The 24,141-nt window shown below is 38.4% G+C and overlaps 1 protein-coding gene across 2 annotated transcripts; it reads left to right on the forward strand.

Annotated features, from left to right (window-relative positions):
* Positions 1 to 6,676: 6,676 nt before the first annotated feature.
* On the forward strand, positions 6,677 to 23,932 carry LOC133527013 (clavesin-2-like). Of its 2 annotated transcripts, XM_061863899.1 has the most exons (6): positions 6,677 to 6,802; positions 15,140 to 15,311; positions 16,137 to 16,231; positions 21,262 to 21,406; positions 22,827 to 23,020; positions 23,549 to 23,932. In XM_061863899.1, the coding sequence occupies exons 2-6, from the start codon at positions 15,164 to 15,166 to the stop codon at positions 23,846 to 23,848; spliced, it is 882 nt and encodes a 293-aa protein (XP_061719883.1). In that variant the 5' UTR covers positions 6,677 to 6,802; positions 15,140 to 15,163; the 3' UTR covers positions 23,849 to 23,932. The 2 variants fall into 2 exon arrangements, with proteins under 2 accessions (XP_061719883.1, XP_061719884.1); XM_061863900.1 differs by lacking the exon at positions 6,677 to 6,802 and having other exon boundaries at positions 14,630 to 15,311.
* Positions 23,933 to 24,141: the final 209 nt, after the last annotated feature.

Consider the following 24,141-nt stretch of genomic DNA (forward strand, 5'->3'; position numbering starts at 1 on the left):
GTTTATTATACAATAATATATGATATCGAATCTGCTACACATGAGGAAGCCCGGTGATAGTTTCTTCCTTTCTATATACTTTAACTTTATAGCACATAATAAATTCATTTAACTCGTGCAGCGAGGGTTCAGTACAAACTTTTAATTATTTCATGCAACTATAAATACGAAAGATTATTTACTTGTATACAGCGCCATCTATCGGTAAATCAGCTGAATCATTTACGCCACATAATAAATGCATGCATGTTGGTGGTATAATTATTTTCACCACACCAACTGGTAAAGGCCCTCTTGATTGTTCAAAAACTAATGAGAAAGTTGCATTTTATCCACATGTGGGGCAAAGTAATCAGATGCAAATTTTGAGTTGTTTCCTCATGTTAGCTGGTGGAATTTACTTTTAAATTATGATTTTGAATGATACATTTTTTATTACGTTCAATTGGATTTGATTTGGATTGATTATTTTGGTATTTCATAGTTAGTATTTTCCTCGCGTTGGTGTGGTGAAAAATTTTGTGTTTCACTTGGAGGCAAAGTTTGTTTAACCCTCGTGCCTTGAAACCCTCGCAACGCTCAAGATTCCATTCCTCGAACCACTCGCTACGCTCGTAGTTCAATTTTGGAATCTTTCGCTTGCTCGGGTATCAATATTAGCACGAGCGGTTAAACAACTACTTTGCCCCCTTGTAAAACAAATAACTATTATCATGTGAAACGATTTCACCTTTTTTTTAAAGTACCTAGGTGCTTTTAGCATTTTGTTTCGACCGGGAATCGAACCGACAAAAAATTCGATAGTTTAATCCATTAGGTAGTCGATAGGGTTAATTAATGTTAATGTGAAACTTTGTCCAAGAAACATTAAGTAAGTCTTACACTCCTCTGTCATACAAAATATCCATAAAATCTAAAATTTAGTACACAAGAATATTTTTAGACAAGCGAATTGTAAAAAAAACTTTGAATGCAGACGTGTTTCTTAAAAAAATTAAAGAATGTTTCCTTTAAGTACAATGAGCTAACTTAAGGTTTTAATGATGGTACTTTCCCTCCGGGGCCATAAATTTTTTCTACCCTGTATACCTACATAAGCTTAAAAAATATTATAGAATAATAAAAACGTAAAGGCAGTTACACTGCGAACTATGTGCAATAATTTTATTTCTGTAGTATTTTTGATTTTGTTAATGTTATACCTACATAATATACTTAGATCATGTCATTCACGAAGACGCGTCTAAGGTAAGGTAAAGGTAAGGTTCAGTAAGGTCTATAAAAGGTTAGATTTGACAAATTTGCGCGTCATCGTGAATGACACGAACTATATGTATAAAAAAAATATTTTCAATGGTAAACTACGGCGAACGGTATTTTTTGTACATTTTCCTTCATAAATTAATATTATTTCACTATAACGAAAATGTTCTAGTACATGAAACGGAAGTCTAACTCTTGGGCCCCATGGGCCCTAGTTTTGGAAATATGCCTCCCTTGCCATTAATCAAAGACGCTATTTGAATGTTTGTTTCAGCAGATACCTGTGTATGATGCCACCGCAACCTTAGTCCAGGCTTGTAAGAGCGAGCGCATTCCAAAGGCGACTCGCCTTGTAGGCCGACTCGAACGTATGGACACTTCACATAAGAAAGTCAAAAGTCAGCAACATATACCGGGTGTGACCTGTAACACGAGCAATAAATTTAACTGTAGGCTGTACTCCTCAAACTTAACACCATTAGTTCAGCGATTTTCGAAAATTGTGAATTCTTTAGATTTCCCATTTTTCATACAATTTAAATATTACCTTCAATGTACGCTGTCATCAGTGTAATTGACGTTGCTCGTCATCCTTTAAACATAACAAAATTCGCAATACATTGCGTCTTAGAATAAACTTTAGTGTTCTAAAAATCAAAATAAAAGTTATTTTTAAAAGTTGCTGAGCAAATGTAGGTCAGTTTGAGGAGTACAGCCTACAGTTTAATTTTTTGCTCCTGTTACAGGCCACACCCGGTATACATAAGTAGGTACACACATCAAAACTATATCAATTCGCTCGGAATTGCCCGTACATGTATTAACTGACATTAATCAGATATTGATTTAAGTTCGAATTGACCTCTAGGGGACCTATTCGATCTTACATTTTGTTGTAAATGGATGTCTAAATGATGTAATTCGGGCGTGCATTTCGCTCGTACTTGTTCGCACATGCATTGGCGCGAGCGAGAGGTACGGGCGAATGATAACAAGTTCGAATTGGCCTATCGGTCAAAAAAGGAGTTGTGAGCGGTACGTGTATTTATAATGAAATTCGACAGCCGGCAAAAGCTGCGGATGAGGGTATTCACCTGCGATCTTTGATGCAGGCAATGATGAGCCATGACCTCGCTGCGGTCTGGCGCCTCTTTTTTTGCACCACACATATATTAGTCTGATACAAAAAAACGTTAGATCATGTGGTATTATTTTATTCAGATCAAGACTTTGTGTACTGTAAGCAACATCTTTATTGAACCCTAATTCTCTGCAATAAGATTTACGAATTGTTAGTTGTCAACAGTGAGAACGAGGCTATACATTGTTATTTATGTTAGTCGTTTATTCTACCCACCAACCAATAAAAACATAATTAATATTTATTTATATGCCAACCTATAAGGCAAACGCCTCCCCCCACTTATTCCAGTATTCCCGATCTTGGCAGTCTCGAGCCATTGCTTCAATTAATGAAAAGGAGTCTAACTCGTCTCGCCATCGCCGACGCGGTAACTGCCAAATCCCCGTTTGGAGCGTAGCTGCCATTCTGCGGCGATCTTGACCCACAGTTCACTCGGCATGAATACATTGCATGTGGAATTAGGGCTTGTAGAGTTAGAAGCTTGGCTCTACGTGAGATCTGATAAGTTTTTGACAGTGCGAGCCTTACGGTTTCGTCTTAGCAATATTTTACATGAAAATGTTTTTAAGTGGGATTAGATTTTTCTATAATAATTTTTGGACCATTTCACGACACAACTAGACATTTTTATTCATTAGAAATGAAACTATGGGAAAACTTCACATTGCGCCGCTCGGCTCCCGACTGAGCGTGCCGGTGTTACTAAATGCGATCTTGACACCCATGAACTGGCCCCATTTACAGTGCCTGTAAGGCCCGTCTTTACGAAGTAATATGTAAGTCAATGATACATTGATAATTTGATATAAAAGTAACACAGTTTGTAAATTAACTAAAAGCATTTACCCAAACCCGTTAATATTTAGGTTATACTGAGCAACTTCTATTATGTGGCCAACCCCGAAATAGCGAAAAAAAAATTGACTCTCCCATAGAAAATTTCACCGTGAGACCACACACAATTTACGAAATAGCCGAATTTTATTTCGTGATTTCGGGGTTGGTCCCGTAGTTACAGTTACTTAGTATACCCGAAACATCAAAGGCTGTGTGTAAACGGATTTAGTTAATACACGTCCTGTGACTGTGTACATATGTGCATAATACATGTATTGAGGCATAAGACATGGCTTCTAAAAAGAAGATTTAAAATGTATATTTAGATATACATTTTAAATTTATGAAAGAAATGTTTGTTCCATATGTTTTGCTTATTTTGACGCATTACTGATCATCATTGAATTAATAACAAAGAAATAGAAAACAAATATCATAGTTAACGTACCGGACGCGGCGTGGGAAGACCCCAGACTAGATGGACCGATGCGATAGGCAGACACTCATATCGGCACGTCAGTGCATATTGAGTGATCAGCACATTTAATATAGATCTTGCGCCTCCACTCGATAAGGGATTTCCTCTTCTGTCACGTAGTATAATTATATATAATGATAGAATAGTAAGTATTGGAAGATTCTAGTGTACAAGCTCCTCCACCCCGGCGCTCTGCCTATTACATGGCGACCGTAGACACGAATTCTGTGTGAGGATACTGCGGATATAAAATCATCATGGACGACGACAATGAAGAGGAGTTTGAGGACGAGTCGGCGGCGTCGAGCTTACCCAGTGATTTATTGTTTTGTTAATTTGGGTAATCAACGTACCAAGATGGGTGGTCTGAAACGGAGAATGAGATCATAGTGATAAACGAAGGAAAATGTTATGGTAACCGCTGCCAGTATCAGTATTGCTTCATTGGCTTCGGCGGGTTTGGATTTGTCGGAGGTTCGGGATGTCGGCGGCTACGCGTCTGGTTACGCATTGCTGCCGGGTGCTGGAGTGTCAAGCGGTACGGATAGCGATTCTTCGTGAAAATGTTTAGGTGATATGTTTATGATTAGTTTTTTTTTTAATATTCATGTGTTATATATGTGTTTATTTTGTTTAATGAGTAGTCTAGATAAGTTATAACATAGATGTAACTTGTTTAGAAGGGAATTATCAAGTTTTCGTTTTTTACGGATTATAAATAGATAAGGATTACTGGTTGAGGATTCTAACGGATTATACTTAAACAAATAAACTGGACACGACACTATGATACTACGTCTTTGGAGCTTACCCAGCCTAGAGTAGTAGATATCATGAAAGGGACGCAGGAAGATACAGAATTGATAATTTGATAGAATATTCGGAACGACCCGGTAAAAATGACACTGATGATGTTGTTACGTAAATTCTGCAATTTGCATAAATCAAGATTCTCTATTAACGAAGGCACGCTTAGACGTATCGTTACGAGACTTGGTTATACAGTGCAGAAGTTTAAAATATGATACTGATAATGCTGTTGTGTGAACTCTACAATTTATATGAATCAAGATTCTCCATGAACGAAGGCACGCATAGACGTATCGTTACGAGACTCGATCATGGTATGGAAAGGTCCCAAAGTAGACATTAGGATTATTTATGGCTCTTTGTGGAAAAGTTTAAATATAGTAGAGTTGTTCTATATTAAAATGAGCACAAGTAAAAAGGATGTTACAATGTTGATTAATTAAGGTCTTTCGCGCGGGACATGATGAATTACCTAGGTTATGTAGGAACTATTTAGTTTTTACTTATAAACGAACTTACCGATCGGGAAATGATTTAAAGGATTATTACTGTTACTAAATAGTAGATATGCTGGTAGAACTAGAATGATTAACGGTATCCAGAAGAGGTACGAGTATTATTGGGAAAACTGAATTATGTAAAACGATGTAAAGATTGTCAGGAGCAGAAGGCTAATAGCAAACGGAAGGTAACATAATTATGGTTATAATTTACAACTACCTATCACAGCTACAGCATCTGTGAAGGAGGAGGAACTTTTAGATTAGTTGGACTTGGATAAAACACGATATAAGTATGTTGTAAACTTTTAAATGTGAACTATTACTTGTGAAATGCAATGGTTGTGTTAAAAATAATTTAATTTTAAAAGGAAATTGTAAATCAAGCATTGTTAGGTTTAAGGTGATTTAGTATTAATTAAGAATACATAAGAATAGAGTAAAGTTGTATTACCAATAGTGTTCTTTTCAGGGGAGGGAACCCCTACCTTTTCAGGGGAGGTGCGATAGGCAGACACTCATATCGGCACGTCAGTGCATATTGAGTGATCAGCACATTTAATATAGATCTTGCGCCTCCACTCGATAAGGGATTTCCTCTTCTGTCACGTAGTATAATTATATATAATGATAGAATAGTAAGTATTGGAAGATTCTAGTGTACAAGCTCCTCCACCCCGGCGCTCTGCCTATTACACCGACGATCTGGTTAAAGGCGCGGGAAACCGTTGGTGAGGGCAGCGAATGACCGTCCATTGTGGAGATCCTTGGGCCATGGAGGCCTTTGTCCAGCAGTGGACGTCGTTCGGCTGAGATGATGATCACAGTAAACAATGCGTCAAAATGAAATTGAAATTGAGGAAACTTTTGTCTGAAATTAAACAGAGATATTTTCAACTACATTTTTGACCCCCTTGATCCCCGTTTCAGCTAGCTAGGCTACCTATGTTCTATGTGTAGGCTAGATCTGAATCAAATAACAACTGAATGAATGAAAGCATTAACTATGCACTCATACAGCTTGTTAGTTAACTTACTTACCTAAGTTCCTATAATATTAGTACCTACTTAACTATATGCATATATTAAAATACAGTTACAGTATTTATACACCGCTGGATACATGCATTTCACAGCAGTGTCATGAGACACTGCTATATGAATACGGACAGTCGAATCTGTCTGCTAGTACACACAGGGTAGGGTTCTGGCTGGCCCGCATCCGCGCACCATATCCCTGATGCGCTGCAGAAACGAGGCAGCCATGGAGCTGGCTTACCTGGAACGCGTTATTGTTTGTAAATGAAGGTAGATCCCCGTATAACAACGGATCTACCAATAAATGAGTAATGAATCAAAACTGCCCAAATTCTGATATTCTAACATCGTGACGTGACATGTATCGACACAAATTTCCACTTCCCACCAACAACACACGAGGCGTCATCGTCAGCCTCGCGCCGCGAGAATCGAAGTTTAATTGAATGACAACAATGTTTCGAACAATGCTCTCGCTCCCTACCTTGTAAGGGCACGCTGTAAACAAATGACATAAATATGAATTAAGATGTGTTGTTACTGTCAAGGTGAGATGACTGATTCAGCTTGAAGTCATTAGCGCCTGCAGTGCGGGCGGAGCTGTTTTCGGCGGTGATCGGCATTTAGTCTAGGCGGTCTAACTAATCTAATCAGACGCGCCGGTGATCTAGTGCTTGTCTGAGAGTGTTACCTATACAAATACCTCCGGTGTGTGGATAAAAGTTCTACTTTGTAAGTACTAATTTTAATTCACTTAGTCCGGCGGCCGTCGCCACTAGTTAAACTGCCCTAGGCTAAAAACGGGTGTTTACTGTAAAATGCAATTTTACCAAAATTCAGAGAAAAATACTTAAGAGAAGGAATATTAAAGATTTTAAAGTTTAAAAATATAATTTATAATATTTGATTTCAGCCAAAGTAAAGTAATACTTCAATCTCTTTGTATATAAGGTGCAGTAAGTTCAGCTGGCAGAGTTTTATTAAAATCGTAGCGCTTAGTTTTTTAGATCATAATGCCGTTGCCAAAAAAATGAATAACAACCTTGGTCTGTGTCTTCTAACTTAATCGATTCGAAATCTAAACAACTTTCGCTCGATAGAAAGAAAAACCAGAAACATCGTCTTCCTCGCATTGTCACATTCTGCCACGGCTCATGGGAGCCTAGGGTCCGCTTGCCAACTAATCCCTAAAATTGGCGTAGGCACTAGTTTCTACCAAAGCGACTTCCATCTGACCTTTCAACCCACAGGATAAACTGGGCCTTATTAGTCCTTATAGTCCGGTTTCCTCACGATGTTCTCCTTCACGGAAAAGCGACTGGTAAATATCAAATGATATTTCGAAAATAAGTTTAGAAAAATTCATTCACGAGCCGCGGTTTGAACCCGCGACCTCCGGATTGCAAGTCGCACGCTCTTACCTCTAGGCCACAAGCGCTTCAGGAACATAGGTGTGAAACGCACCATTAAACATTTGCCACTATTTTTGCACAAAAGCAAAATTTCTTCTAAAAATGCTTAATTTTATGTTTGATTACCTAATTTTAAACTGTTAAAATTAACTAAAAAATAACAATTCAAAAGCAATGATATCCGCGATCCCGGGCACGCACGGCCGTCCGCTCAGTGCTCAGCGAGCAGCTGTCGTACATTTAAATGATTTAATTGCCTGAACTCACGGCGTCTTGATTAAATATTGAATCATAACATTTTTTGGTTTAATTTGTTCATTTGAATAAACTTTATAAATATTTTACCAAGAAAAGCACAGAAAACATTTTTGAACAAATTAAATTATTACAGGCGGCGGCGGGAATAAACACATGCACATTTTCCTTCGAATCGTGGCTTTTCTAGGCTTGATCTCACTCCCTGTCCGTTTACGCTGTTACCACGCGAGCAGGGCAGTGTTCCTCCCATTATAGAAAGTGTTAACACAATTTAATGTATATTGACTATACATACAGCTATGCCCCTGAACCCTGATTGTTTTCTTTTTCGTTTTTTTTATAATTATAAGAGCTTTTCAAAATGGGTATCGGATTTGTTTTTCGCTCCTCTTATAATAATCAAAATATATATCATACAAAGGGGCATAGTTATAGTTTATAAACATCTAATTATATAAAGATATTTTCCATGATGTCAATATCCGGAGAGGAAAATGGGAATTACTTTTGTATAGAGAGAGCATGTAGTCACAGTGTATTGGTTGACAGGTCACAGGGCACCGAGTGTTTATACCTTGCTGTGCTCCTGCTACCGGCGGCGGCGGCGCGGCGGTATCTTACCGGCACGGAGGTCAATTCGAACTGACATTTGACAGCAAAATATCTAAAATATTTCATTCAGGTATCATTCGTGCATGCATTTCGCTCGTACTTGTCCGTACATGTATTGGTGGATTTAAACCACTATAATGACATTTCTTGTGAAAAATTATTATAAGGCTTAGATATCGCATATCTCAGGCGAATCTTTGTGCAGAATTTACTAATTTTGCTGCGCAAAATCGCCTTTTCATACAATCGTAGCCCTCATTTTCCTCTCCTGATATCTTATCTTATCTTATAACTTTAAACGAGCAATTCTTGTATATATATATATATATATATATATTTCTGTGATCTCGGAAACGGCTCTAACGATTTCGCTGAAATTTGGTATATGGGGGTTTTTGGGGGTATACAATCGATCTAGATTAGTCTTACGTTTGGGAAAACGCGTGTTTTTGAGTTTTCATGGGTTTTTTTTTCAATGCAGAATATGGTCGCTAATTTCGTGTTGCTGGCCACTGTCCGTCTGGTCCAGCGGATTAATGACGCGGACGGCTAGAAACGAAGTGTTACGGGTTCGAATCTCGCCCAGTGACTAACTTTTTTTTTTTTTTTGTATACGTCAAGTTCATATATAATTTTTTAATTTTTATTGTTTTAGACAAGTTTAATTTAGTGAAAAAATGTAGTTAAGATTATCACCTATACACCACCATATTACGATAAATAGTTATAACCGAGCAAAGCTCGGTCGCCCAGGTACTATATACTTATATCAGCTATTTAATTATTATAAGAGTTAGATGCAGTTAAAAGTAATTTATGGAATTGGTTATTCACTCCTATTTACCAGTCGCTTTTTCGGTGAAGGAAAACATCGTGAGAAAACCGGACTAATCCCAATAAGGCTTACCCTCTGGGTTAGAAGGTAAATATCGCTTTCGTAGAAACTAGTGCCTACGCCAATTCTTGGGATTAGTTACCAAACGGATCCCAGGCTCCCATGAGCCGTGGCAAAATGCCGGGACAAAGCGAAGAACATGATGAATTTGCATGTCAATATCCAGGGAGGTAAATTGGGGCTACGTTTGTATGGGGAAGTGGTCGGTTCCCTTCCTTATCGATTATTTTTATTACCTTCAAGCTCATCCCATTGTGCTGCACCTAATGTAATGTTTTCAATATATTTTCCTCACGCCGCAAAACTCACAAATCCTTGTCATGTTCCAACAAGGTCACGTGTTAATTATTCTGTAGGGCAAAGTACAGCAAAATATTTGCCGTCGTTTAATCATATGAATATTTTAAAATATTATCCATAAACCCATTAGTTGTTTATAAATAGTTATTTCTTGCACAATGGCTAAATGGTATACATCATTTAATACCTAGTGGTAACAAGCAGGCCATCTCGAACGAACATTGACATCAGAATGGTATTTGGATTTATTTACCTATAGGTATCGTGGGTCCCGCCCGCGCCAATACATGTAGGAGCGAGATGCACGATGACTAATTAACCTACTGATTCAAAGATCACTTTGATCTGATGTTATCACGGTACTGTACACTGTACCTTCGACTTGGTCTGATGGTCTGTGACGCCAGGTTGACGGCACGAATGCTAATGTCGCGGATAATTACATTACTAGGTCAAAATAAATTATGTTTGAACTCAAAATGCATGCTAATAAATCATATTACTTAATAATCGTAACCTTGTAATAGCAATTCGCTTCGCAATATGTAGAACGTAGAACCAAAGTAGGTAACTAGTATAATTTGTTGACGTTTGCAGGTTGAAGTGGAAATAGACAGGGGCAAGCCACAAGGCCTATTCTAACGAACATTGACACCAGAATGATATTTGAATCACGTTATTTAGTTATCGTGCGTCTCGCCCGCGCCAATACACTACGCGCGAAATGCACGATATCTAAATAACATGATTGATTCAAATATCATTCTATGTCAGTTCAGTGTACAGTAAGCTCCAGATATAACTGACCCCCCAGCTAGGGTGACCAGATGTCCAGTATTTTACGGGTTGTCCCGTATTTCAGGCGGAAAATTTTCATTTTCCTGTAATTTGGCGAAACCAATACGGGACAGTACATTATCCCGTAATTGTATGATTCAATCTCTATTCGAACAACTATTTATTTTCTCGCGGTGAACACTTATTGTTGTGTTTCTTAATATGTATTATTGTTGTAAGGGTATTCCATTAGGAAAGTCAGAATTTGTTTGTATATGTTATTTACTTGATAAATCCACATTTTTATATCCAAATAATTACAAATTGTTGATTTACGATTTTTGAAAGGGTAATTCATAAAGAAAATCAAATAAGGTCAACTGCAGCGTAGGCGAAAATATCTGCGAAAAAACTTTGAAATCGAGGTTACGTTCTCGACATTTTCCTTCTCCAAAACTTAACCAATCGTAACGAAATTTTGTCTCTTTCGGACCGTTTTGATTTTGGGGTTTATTGTTCTGCCGTCCTATCACTAAAACCTATCTAACCCACAAATTATAGTTTTGAGATATGGGCAAAAAACGTTCAAACCCATATCTCTAGAAAATGTGTACATTTCTTCCGGATTTCTTTTGTGCAAAAATTAAAACTAAATTTATCCTTACTTTGTTTGAAAACCATTTCCTCAAATATTATATTATTAATTAGAAAATCACTATTTTGTGTTTTAGTGTTGCAAATAATTACTAAAATATGTGCGATATTACTCCTAAAACACCGTTAAGTATACCTTAACCGTTCTTTAGAATTGAATAACATATAAAAAATAACTAAATAACGGCCAAGTCAATTTACGTGTTTATAGTATCGTAATTGTGAATTGTGTAATAAACAAAACATAGCTTAATAACCGCAAAGGTACTGCACAATTTTATAGTATTTTATCTGTTAAAATATTACCTAGAAAACATTTGTAATAAACACGTTATTGGACTGTAACCATTTTTTAGCTATGTAATGACTATACATATTGAAGTAATTTGTATGCATTCCTATACTAAAAGCCCGTTAAATGACGAACTAGTAATGCTCACTAGGTTTAAGTGTTGGAAATATTCACAAAAAAAGGTTTATTGTATTAACAAAATCATGTTAACCTGCATTATACTACTAAGTTTTAAGAGAAATTAAATATCGTATATGTATTTATTCGCATGCAAAAACAAAACCAAAAACTTAAAAAACACTGACAAATCAGTCGTCAACTTTTTAAAATTTTAAAAACGCAAATTGTGTCAGTCTCAAAAATGTGTTAAATTTTATATAAAAAAATGTACGTGAAGAAGTAGATTACTAACCATTGTAAGGTGTCTGATCCATGTAAGGCCCAGTGTCTAATGAAGCCCACTTTTGAAAATGCGCCCCCCGCGCTTTGATTGCCAGTTCAAAAACCTAGTAAGGCTAAATGACTACACTAAAACCTATCATTTCTCAGATCCCTACTAGTTTTTTACACGGAATTTGTGACTTCCTGAGTTTTACTAGGGTAAAAGGTAAGTTAACATGCTACTTACTGGGTTTAGAGGCATAGAAATCTGTAGTAATCATAATAATTGTGCCGATTTTGGAACAGGTGTCTCTGTAATCGGGTGAGTACTTACGAAATGGATACAAATAAGATAAAAAACGAATTTCCAATAATTAGTTACCCACCTTACCTAGTAGGTTTTTATAAAGGGCAGCAAAAACACCCTTCACATAAAAATAAAGCATTAATCTCATGCATTATGGAATGGCTGTAGTACAATATGCGGAGATGATCAGAGGCTTCTCTTTCATAATTCCGTTGAATTTGGGGACCCGCTAAAGTGTGGTAGTTTCTTAAGTTACTTGGAGTTAGTAAATATTACAAAGCTCAATTAATACCTTTTTTGATTTCGACGCCATTAATCTGCATTTCTTTTCTTCTGAATTTTTTTCTCGTTAAGTAGAAAAATCTAAAACTTCCCTTCTAATGCATCTACTTAACTTTTTTTAATGTTCGTCTCGTCTAAGGCCGTTGGAAAAGACGATGCGAGCCAAAACATGATCCTCCCTCTAATTGACCTTATTGATCATATCATCATATGTATCCTCGATAGCTCTATTCTTCTTATATTTTCCAGTCGCTTTGGTAAGATGCCGTTAGAAAGTCCAATTCCTTCTCCTTCTCAAACTACCGCTCTATTTATTTATATTTCTTTGTTTCCTCTCTTAAGTTCTTGAGTGTCTTTTGTACGTTTATGTACCGATAATTAGATTACCGTTTTGAACAGACATGCGCTCACGAACCTATATTAACCCGGTTACCCTTCTCGGCACAGTACAATTATTGCTCTTGTAAAAATACTGCAGATATGGTATATCACGGTGTTATCATTCTTGGATTTCGGTAATGCTTTCAACACGGGTCACTTTGACATCTTAGTAGGCATATTGCGTTCTCTTAATGTATCTCCTATGACAGCGAACTAGTTTCATAGTTATTAAGTAGGGCGTCAACAGAGGTGGATTGCTCTTAATCTTCATTGTGCCTGCACAGGACGGGGCAGCGTGTTGTCTCCTGTTTCATTTCCTTACTTTATATACTCTAACACGTTATAATTCCTTCTTCTACCACTTTAAACATACTGTCAAGGCTCTTTTACTCATCTACCATAGACTATCTGCACCATGAACATGAACACTAATTTAGAAAGCATTTTGATTTGGACTTTCACGTTACGGTCTCAAGGTAAATCCACTGAAATTTAAGTTATAGTGATAGGTACCTAGGTCAAAGTGTTCTGCCAAGATTGATTTTAGTACTCTACCTGCCATTATTTTTAACGGTACCTATTTAGATTTCCTACTCTCCCCGGGTCTCTTAAATCTCGCTGTTTCTCTATCATGGATACCTCAGATGAGCGAGTTTAGAAGGATTTTTTTTGATATAAAAGCATCACTCCGCAGAGTTCGAAACATTACGCCACTAAGATTGCATTAGCTCAATCCCTCTTTCTTACTATATTAGTTTATGCTGACACTTGCTACTTAGACCTTTGGAAGACCAACTCAATATGTTTAAGCAATTCCAGCAACTCTCTATTAAGTATATAGTTGCTTTTTAGATTAGATCATGTCTTCGTAGTGACCATGTTCTCGCTACGTAGAAATCCACTACCGACGTGAATTATCATTAGTTTATCGTTCTCCATTTTTGTATGTAAATCGTAGCACTTACTTTCGGATTTCGGTTTTTTTTTATATAAGCATGCATCCATCAGTCACCGAATAAAAAAGACAACTTACAGCGCACGGCGCATTGTTAAACTGTCTGCCTTACGTAATAAAATTCATGGGAATATGTTTTACACTTAGCGGGGTTTTAGCGTGGCATTGTTGGTTGGCCGTGTTTAACTGTTGTATTATTATTCTTTTTCTCAAACATAATTACCCGTTAAGCACACTAAATAGGTTTTAGTGATGTATTTGTTACATGAATCGCAATAAAAGTCTTTTACACAAACGGTTAAAGAACGTTAGCCATGTTTAAGCATAGTAACTGTTTTTTTGTGTAGTATTTAATAAAAGAAATTGTACTTGATAAAACATATTAATAGTTTTTCCAAGTAAATGTGTTTTAGCTATGTATAACGTAAAAGATTAATTAAAATAAAAAACTGGCTAAGCGCTTTTATATTACTTATAGAAAGATAATGTAGGTTTGCGATTTTATAGTATTGAGAAGTATCAAATTATAATGCAGTTAGCGTGTTAGGTCGAGTCTGTATCTCCGTAACTACAACAGATAAAAATATGATTCCAAGACCAGTCGATAGAGAATTCTTTTCTCTTTTAGAATATTTGTCCAAATGAAAACTGGTATTATGCAGCTTTGAGCGGTTTTAGAGATAGGACGGCAGTGTTGCCGATTTTGTATGCTATGCGTCTATTCACCACGCATTTATTAAGCCGTTTTTAGCACTTTTTGAGTTAACCTAACTCATATAAAAAGCGGCCAAGTGCGAGTCGGACTCGCGCATGAAGGGTTCCGTACCATTTAAGACGTATTAAAAAAATCTACTTACAAGATCTTGTTCAACATTTTACCACTTTGGACACACATTTTACCACTTTGGAAGTGTCTCTCGCGCAAACTATTCAGTTTAGAAAAAAATGATATTAGGAACCTAAATATCATTTTTGAAGACTTATCCATAGATACCCCACACGTATGGGTTTGATGAAAAAAGATTTTTTGAGTTTCAGTACTTACATGGGGAACCCCCAAAATTTATTGTTTTTTTTTCTATTTTTGTGTAAAAATCATAATGCGGTTCATAGAATACATCTACTTACCAAGTTTGAACAGTATAGCTTTTATTGTTTCGGAAAAAAGTGGCTGTGACAGAATCGGACAGACAGACGGACATGACGAATCTATAAGGGTTCCGTTTTTTGCCATTTGGCTACGGAACCCTAAAAACAAGAATATCAAAAAACCAAAACTACAGACACGGCTACTGGTAATATTGAGCTCATATAAAAATATTCCTCTAGGGCCAAAATACAGAGAGGAAAACGTCGAGTACGTTTGTACCTATGGAAAAATGACCACTAATGTTTCCTCTTAATATTGTTATTTAAAGTCCTTCGTGAATTTAGCGTTTGTATAGGTTATTTAATTGATTATGCCAAATTTAGTTATTAAGAAAACACGACAAATCACTTTGTGTGAATAAAAATTAAAAACATTCAGTTTGCTAACGTACGATATCATCTTACGTTTCACAGGAGTGAAGCTAGCAACACAGCAACATGGTCGACCGGTTCATCGACCTCTGCTACGAGGCGGACCTGGACACGTCCGAGCACCCGGAACTGCTGGAGCTGGCGCGCGAGTTGGTCGACGAGGACCCTGACACCAGGGCTGCGGCCATTCAGGAGCTCCGGAACATGATATACGGTGAGATTATCGTTATCGTCATTTTAGCCTCCTGTCGCCCGCTCCTGCTGCTGAGCATTCATGATGATCTTCGTGTACGCCACGTATCCCGGTCGTGGGCTAGTCTCATGAATGAAGTGCCCCGCGGTCCTCCGAATGTCGTCCACCCAACGAGGTAGCGGACGCCAGGCGCTTCTTTCATCTGATAGCGGTCACCAATCCGTTAACACTTTGGTCCACGGTGAGACAGTTTGATCCACGGGTAGGACGCTGTGAGTAGAAACTAGGCAGTAGAAGTTAATTAAGAACTGTTAATTTATTTACGTATTGTAATGTAATTATGAAAAGTGTCATGTAATACGAGTTGAATTATTATAAATATACGAATATGAATATGAATATGAAGTTTAGTATGTGTAACTTGTCCTCGCTCTATTTTATGTTAAGCAACTAAAACTACCTAATAGGTACCTACGGTATGAATAAATTATGATAAATAAAATATGAGAATAGAAATGACATCTGTTTTATATGTAAGTAACCATCAACTGACGGCTCGGTGTCAAGTGAAGTGACATTTCTTCACCCAAAAACGTTACTTTTGACTGTCTTGACATGATACTGACAGATCAGTATGATATCGGAAACAGATCGAATAACTAAAACTCGAATTGGCCTATTAGGTGCATCTAGATCTAGTGAATGCGTAGGTAGTAGGTATGCATGTTTGCTGCAGAATACGCGCTTAATTAGACCAACTCACATAAGGCTCGCATAAAGCCCGCAGTCGCAGCAAATAGCGTGCACGATCGCATCATATTTATTCTGGCGTTGGTTGTATTGCAGAGCGGGGCGAGTGCTCGCCGCGGCGCATGGACGACGCGTTCCTGCTCAAGTTCCTACGCGCGCGCCGCTTCGCCGTGCGCCGCGCGCACAGACACGTAACTCACTATTTTTTTATATTCCTTTTATTTTATTATGGCAACAGATAGTCTTACAATTGGATGGACTACAGAGAAGACAAACGGTGCCGAAATTTTTTCAAGTGATATTGTGGAAACATACCTACCATCGCCACCGGCACCTGCTGGTAGGTTAAGATAGATTCATCGTGCAACCCAACAGACAGGTCTACAATATTATACGAGTTTTTTAAAATTTTCTTACATATAATCATCTTTTATTATTAATAATAATAGATATTAATAGATAGCATGCGTGTCTCGAACGTCGGCGTCGAGTCAACTCTGGAGCCGCTGTTCGACGTAGAGTTGGCGCTAAATAAATATTGCTCCGGGCGGATTCGTTCCGCAATGAGCCGAGCCGACGCAGGCGACGTTATTTTTGTGTAAAACATACTTTATTTCACAAAAATACTCTTGTAGTCAACGCTATTATTTACTAATAAAATCTGAGACGATTAAAGTGAAGCGCAAGGGCACTGCCTATATTTTCTCGTAGTGATTCGTCGTTTTTTGAACCCGCATATAAGTACCAGACAGGTTCCCGGGATATGATTTAAATAGTGCACTTATTAAACAAATAAGGGTCAGTTGCATTGCTCTTATACTTTAGGTTTTATTGATATCTAAATACCCCTGATGATCCCCCCCCCCCCCCTGATGATTGATTTCGTCACTGACTTACTGTCTAATTTCAGCTTTCTAATACTAGCGTATTAGTACACAAACAACAAAAAAAACTAAAACTTGGGAATTTTACCTCCCAACCCTTAAGGGATACACTAGGGGGATGGAATTTTATATGATACTTCCGACTCCCAAAAAAAGAAAGAAAATGAACCAAATGAAAAAAAGGGGTTGAAATTTGTATGTAGAATCAGTTAAAAAAAGTAGATTGTATAAAAGATACGTATTTCCGAATTTTTCACCCTTTAATTAGGGGATGGAAGATTATCATAAACCACTTACAAAAAGAAGTGTGAAATCCCACCTAAAAAATATTGCCAAGATGAGACCATAAATGGCTCGCACTGTCAAAAAGTTATCAGATGTCATGTAAAGCCAAGCTTAGAAGCTCTACACGTCCTAACTTGACAAGCCGTAACTTCACAAACTCTACATAACTTTAGTCAAAATAATGTTGGTGCTCCGTGACCACTCTACCCAATGTGCTTGCAATAATAGCCGAAAAAGATAAGAAATTTTAACGTTACGAATCCTGCTGAATTCATAGCGAATTACTATGGTTACAGCACTTTTTTATTTTTTCTGATATAGGAGGCAAACGAGCAGAGGAATCGCCTGATGGCATGTGATTACCGGCGCCTATACACACCCGCGACACCAGGAGGGTTGTGTGTTAGAAATACCGCAGGCGACAGTTCATTCCACGCTTTTGTACGAAAAGACGCCGTAAAAACTTATGCAAAACACGAGCACTAGCGACCTCTACAAGCGAGCGGCAGAACTACAAGAAGTACATCCGCCGGGCGGAAGATGCCGCTAGCGGTACCTAATAATACCTATTCAAAATTAGATATCCGGGACCGCGAAAATAGTACCAAAAGCTAGATTCTAAATCCAGAAAATAATAGGATTATTTAAGTATGGTTAATATACTTAAATAAAATTAATACTTAATGAAATTGTACAGTATAGAGATGTTTAGTTACAACTAGTCGACCTAGAGGACGTCAGTGGTATGCAACTCTTATTAGACTTTGATATCTTAAATTCTACTGAAGCTTTAAAATTACTAGGTAAAACTAACATTTTGCGTTGAAAATCCAAAAGGAATTGAGGAGAGCCTAACTATATTTTGATTAATCAACATGTAAATGACAATTAGCCTCTCCTCTTAAGACAAGTTCTCAAGTACGATTCCCACCAAACGGGCGGAGTTGGAGCGCATTTCACATTTGTACGGCCGCAAGCCGGCCAGCTCCGCGCGAACGCGGACAGCTCTGCTTGAACTCCATCGCATACAATATAATGTATTGGCACGTCGGTGGGAATCGTACATCAGTCAACCCCGCAAATTCTACGTCTACACCGTAGCGCTACGTTCTACGGTATCTTCGCTAAATTTCTGACAATTCTTAATGCAGGTAGCTTAGCTTTAACTGGATAAAATAAAATGTGTGCCGAAATAAGTCAACGGGCGACTAAACTGAAGGAGGCGTATATCGACTTAACTACTAAGTTTCAATTTTTTTATCCTCTTAGGAAAGCTATATGTAGACCAATCATCATCCGGATGTGAGCATGTTTTGAAGCAAATAACCCGTGTAATGAAAAAATAAATCCCGAATACTTTAAATTCGTCTACTGATTCATTCACAGGAATTTGTTCGACTATGAGTCAACGCAGCGTTATTTTTGTGAAAAACAAGTATCTTGTGGTTGACGCTATTATTTACTACTACTATTGTATAATCTTTCTCTTTTTTTTGAGTCAGAAACACTATACTACTAGCGCCATCTACAGAGGTTTTTGTCATTTATTTTCATTTTTAGGGTTCCGTAGCCAAATGGCAAAAAACGGAACCCTTATAGATTCGTCATGTCCGTCTGTCTGTCCGATTCTGTCACAGCCACTTTTTTCCGAAACTATAAAAGCTATACTGTTCAAACTTGGTAGGTAGATGTATTCTATGAACCGCATTATGATGTTTACACAAAAATAGAAAAAAAAACAATAAATTTTGGGGGTTCCCCATGTAAGTACTGAAACTCAAAAAATCTTTTTTCATCAAACCCATACGTGTGGGGTCTTTAAAAATGATATTGAGGTTTCTAATATCATTTTTTCTAAACTGAATAGTTTGCGCGAGAGACACTTCCAAAGTGAAATAATGTGTGTCCCCCCCCCCCCCTGTAACTTCTAAAATAACAGAATGAAAAATCTAAAAAAAATATATGATATACATTACCATGCAAACTTCCACCGAAAATTAATTTGAACCAGATCTAGTAAGTAGTTTTTTTTTAATACGTCATAAATGGTACGGAACCCTTCATGGGCGAGTCCGACTCGCACTTGGCCGCTTTTTTCCAATTTTATGCACCTAAAAGAGTCAAGTACTGTACTTGAGTTGCTATCATTTTATGCCTAATTTAACATCAAATTATTCAAATACAAATACGTTTATTTCATTATTTATTACAGAAAATAAATAGATAGTAAACTATCCTTTTACAAGTAGGTACATAATTTTACTAACAGAAATTGCTAATGGCGTCAATGACCTTAAAAGAGAAAAATATTAGAAATAGAAATGTGAGACGCTTATTCTGGATATTCATAGCAATATTACTACTTAAAGGATAATACGGTTATGAGCATTGTTTAACGGAAAGACACCGTAATAGTTAACGCAGAACATGAGCACTAGCGACCTCTAGCAGTGAGCGGCAGAACTACAAGATGTACATCCGCTGCGCAAAATTAATTATTCAAAATAAGATATTCTTAATAAAAACAAAAATATATCTTTGTTAATACGTCCGCCCCGCCCCTCTACAATAAGGTCAAAACACGTGCTGAGTAGTTTTTGAAGGTGCTTTGTTATATTTGTTTGTAAATAACCAGTTAGCACTAATTGCCTAGCACCTTATTGTTTCGCGGATAATAAAGTAATATTTTTGGTTTAATTTATATGGTTTTCCGCAAAGTAACGCCTGACTCTATTAATTATTAGATACCTATTCATAGCAAGCATAGCTAGCACAGTTGCAAGGTTGTATGGGGAATCAATAACCGCTGTGCTGAGCTAATTTAGTTGAAATTTACATCTACATCTTTGATTTAGTTGAAAATGACACTTTATGTTGTCTGCAAACACAACTATAAGTATAATGTTATTAAATAAGATTTTAATGTTGGTATTATTGTAACGAATATTGTGACCACTGTGCCAAGTCGCGTCTTATGCATCTTTCACTTCCACCCCCGGAGCATATAGCTCTAAGGACTCCTCTCTGGACGGCCAATGAAGGCAAGCCAGAGCTGAATTTCCCGCGGGTCTCCTCGGGGTCCACACCGTGGTCGATAACGAAGACACGCCGGCGACGGAGACCCCGACCGACTCTCGGGAGCACTCGGGTCGTTACTCCCCAACAACTCGCCACAAGCTGCCCTGTGGGCTTATTATTAATATTTATTTATTTATACCTGAAACACTACACTATTCGCGCCATCTACCGATGCGTAGCGCTAAAGGCTGTCTCCAACGCCCATAAAAGCCAAAAATTCTGAATATTCATAGCAATATTGCGAGTGAAAGTAGTATATACTACGGTTATGAGCGTTTTTGTACGGAAATACAACGTAAACATTAATGCAAACCACGAGCACTAGCGAGTACCATCAGTCGAAATTTAAAAACCGTAAGTCGTAAACCTGCATGGCGGATTTATAAATGAATACATTCGTAATTTCTGCATGCAATTTCGCTGCTCACTGTACATCCAGAGAGGGCAGTAAATGCAGTCAACGGTACTTACCCATTCAAAATTAGGTATCCTAACCCTGAAAATACAAACAGTACCCAAAGCCAGATTCTAACGGCCCGATTTGAACTTTAAGATATGTCAGACATTTGCTAAACATACGATATGGATCAGATAATTATGTCAATGTCAAAAAACCGTACTGTATAAAGTGTATAATTTCGATAAAATTCTTGCAATAATTCACATGTCTGAGAGACGTTTAGTTACAACTAGTTAACCTAGATGGCGCTAATGATATGCCATGTTTAACATTAGCGCCATCAACAACTAAAATTACTAAACCTTGCACTTAATGTTATTTAGATTTTTAAGATAACATAACGAATATGCAATTTTACTTTAGAAACTTCTAGTTATCTTCCCTGTTTAAAAAAAAGCTTTCAGTCAACCAATCCCCGGGCCACGTTACTATATTGTATGTTATGTAGATATGCTACACATTACATTTATGTAAATAATTCGATGTTATACTGACAAAGATAATGCATCGGCAGTTGGTGCGGTACTGCAACTTCCTGGAGCAGTACCCGTACCTGTACCGAGACGTGGATTTCTGGGCGCTGACGAAGGTGAAGGGCGCCTACGAGGCCGCCATGCTCGACCCGCCCGGCGTCGGCCGCCTGCTCATCGCGCGGTTCGGTGAGTACTAGGTACGTACCGTGCGGTACCCGTACCTGTGCCGAGACGTGGATTTCTGGGCGCTGACGAAGGTGAAGGGCGCCTACGAGGCCGCCATGCGCAACCCGCCCGGCGTCGGCCGCCTGCTCATCGCGCGGTTCGGTGAGTACTAGGTACGTACCGTGCGGTACCCGTACCTGTGCCGAGACGTGGATTTCTGGGCGCTGACGAAGGTGAAGGGCGCCTACGAGGCCGCCATGCGCAACCCGCCCGGCGTCGGCCGCCTGCTCATCGCGCGGTACGGTGAGTACTAGGTACGTACCGTGCGGTACCCGTACCTGTACCGAGACGTGGATTTCTGGGCGCTAACGAAGGTGTAAGGCGCCTACGAGGCCGCCATGCTTGACCCGCCCGGCGTCGGCCGCCGGGTAATCGTCCGGTTCGATGAGTACTAGGTACGTACCGTGTAATACCCGTGCCTGTCCGAGACGAGGACTTCTGGGCGTTGACGAAGGCGAAGGACGCAAGACGACGTTGCAGTTGGCGTGCAGTTCCCATACAACTTGCAGTCAGGTTGCAGTCCGTCTTTGTTGGCCCTTAGTACTGATCAAGGCTTTAAACTCAAGCTTAATGTCCGTGCAAATCATTTAGTTTGGCGAAATATTGACAATCACCCGATTGTCTAGGAAGTAACTCGAAAGCTGCTCTGAAAGAAATACAACTTTCCAGCAATTTTCAAGATAATCTGCAGAAAGAGACGGAAATTAAAACGTGGCGCAAGGTCATATTTTGGGTCTAGATTCAATATCATACTAGTACTCATCGTAATGTAAATTTACATTTGATTAATTCCATGGGGTCCATTGTTCAAATACACTTTACGTACTTTTTGTGTCATGTCATTTTAAGTCTACTTACGTGTTGTACGTTCATACGTCGCAGCATCGAATATGTGCAGTCCAAAACGGTTAGTGTTTTGCCTACACACGTTATATTATAATTATATGGATTTTATCAAGAAATTCATTGCAGGTTCTTACATACATTGATTAATAGAGTATTGAATAAATATATAGGTTAAAATTATTTGTAATTCTACTAATACTATTTTATAAGTTAACTCTAAGCTTAACTATCAACTATGGATTTATAGATTTAGATTTATATTTACATTTTTCGTACCGTCCATCCCGTTAGCGATTACCAAATTGTACAAAGTCTATGAAACATGGTATCGGAATGAGAAAAAAATAGGTTTTTTTTTTTCTTTTATAAGGATTAAATTAAAGGAGCTCGTGATTATGAGTAGAAAATCGTATAAGAAAATGGTGAGGCCAAGTTTCTAAAACTGATCTTTTGGAAAAATCTTTTGTAAACGAAATGCTTAGTGTTAATGATTTGAATATTTCCTTTTTTAGGTAATTCTGATTAATTTCTCCAGGCACATGGGACCCCGACGACTTCCCCGTGGAGGACCTGGTGCGCGCCGCGCTGGCCTTCATGGAGATCGGTCTACGCACGCCGCGCGCGCAGGTGCTGGGCGGCACCGCCATCTTCGACCTCGAGGGCATCACCATGAAGCACATCGCCACGCTCACGCCCACCGTCGCCTACCAGATCGTCTGTCTGACCGGAGTAAGCGTTAAACCATTAAATTCCTTCCACGAAAGATATAGATAGACCAATGGTAACAAATTTAAAACTTCAAAGTGGTTTTTAGTCTGGAAAAATATGATCCCTGGGACTCAAGTTTTCCTTCCTTATTTTCTACCCAGACTGAATGAAGTCATTTATATGAATCTAACCATCACTTAAACTTCAGTACATATGTACTCCAGTAAGTGTGAAAGTGTAGGATGAATATTCATCCTACACTTTATTTCCATTGACGACCGGTCTGGCCTAGTAGGTAGTGACCCTGCCTATGAAGCCGATGGTCCTGGGTTCGAATCCCGGCAAGGACATGTAGTTGTTCCCGAGTCATGCTCATGGATGTTTTGTATGGATTTAAGTATTTGTATATTACTCGTATAATTATATTTATCGTTGTCTGAGTACCCATAATACAAGCCTTGTTAAGCTTACCGTGGGGACTTAGTCAATTTGTGTAAGAATTTCCCTATAGTATTTATTTTCATCAGTGACATCTACATTGGTTTCCAGTACGCGCTCCCCGGCATTATGCACGGCTGCCACATCATCAACTACAACTGGCTGTTGAACACCTTCTTCTTCCTCTTCAAGCGCTTCATCAGCAGGAAGGCCTGGGCCAAAATCCACTTCCACGGCAGCGACCTGGAGTCGCTGCATCGGTACGTCCCGCGCGAGTGCCTGCCGGCGCGCTACGGCGGCACCTGCCGGCTGCACACCGACTTCGAGACGGGCCTCAACAAGATCAAGAAGTACAGAGACGAAGCGTTTGATCGGGAGCTGAAGGAGTTTGGGTTTTTGATGAAGGAGTGATGTATAGAGGGCCTCATTAGTCTTGCCTTGGCCGTTCATTCATTTTGATGGTCCTTCTGTACGGTTTGTGTAGACTTCTCGGTTTTGCGTTTAAGCAAAAAAAATATCGGCCAAACAAATTAGATTTTTTTTTCGTAGAATTAATTCCCACCAAACTGGAAATGTTTTTAATACCTTCATATGGTTCTAAATACGTGTAATCAGAGTTTGCGCAATCGCAGGAGATGTGCATATAATTTTGCCTTTTCACCAGATAAATAGATAGATAATCTGTTTATTTGTTTGCCACAATA

Source organism: Cydia pomonella, chromosome 17 (genome assembly GCF_033807575.1).
Source record: "Cydia pomonella isolate Wapato2018A chromosome 17, ilCydPomo1, whole genome shotgun sequence".
Classification (NCBI taxonomy): Eukaryota; Metazoa; Arthropoda; class Insecta; order Lepidoptera; family Tortricidae; genus Cydia; species Cydia pomonella.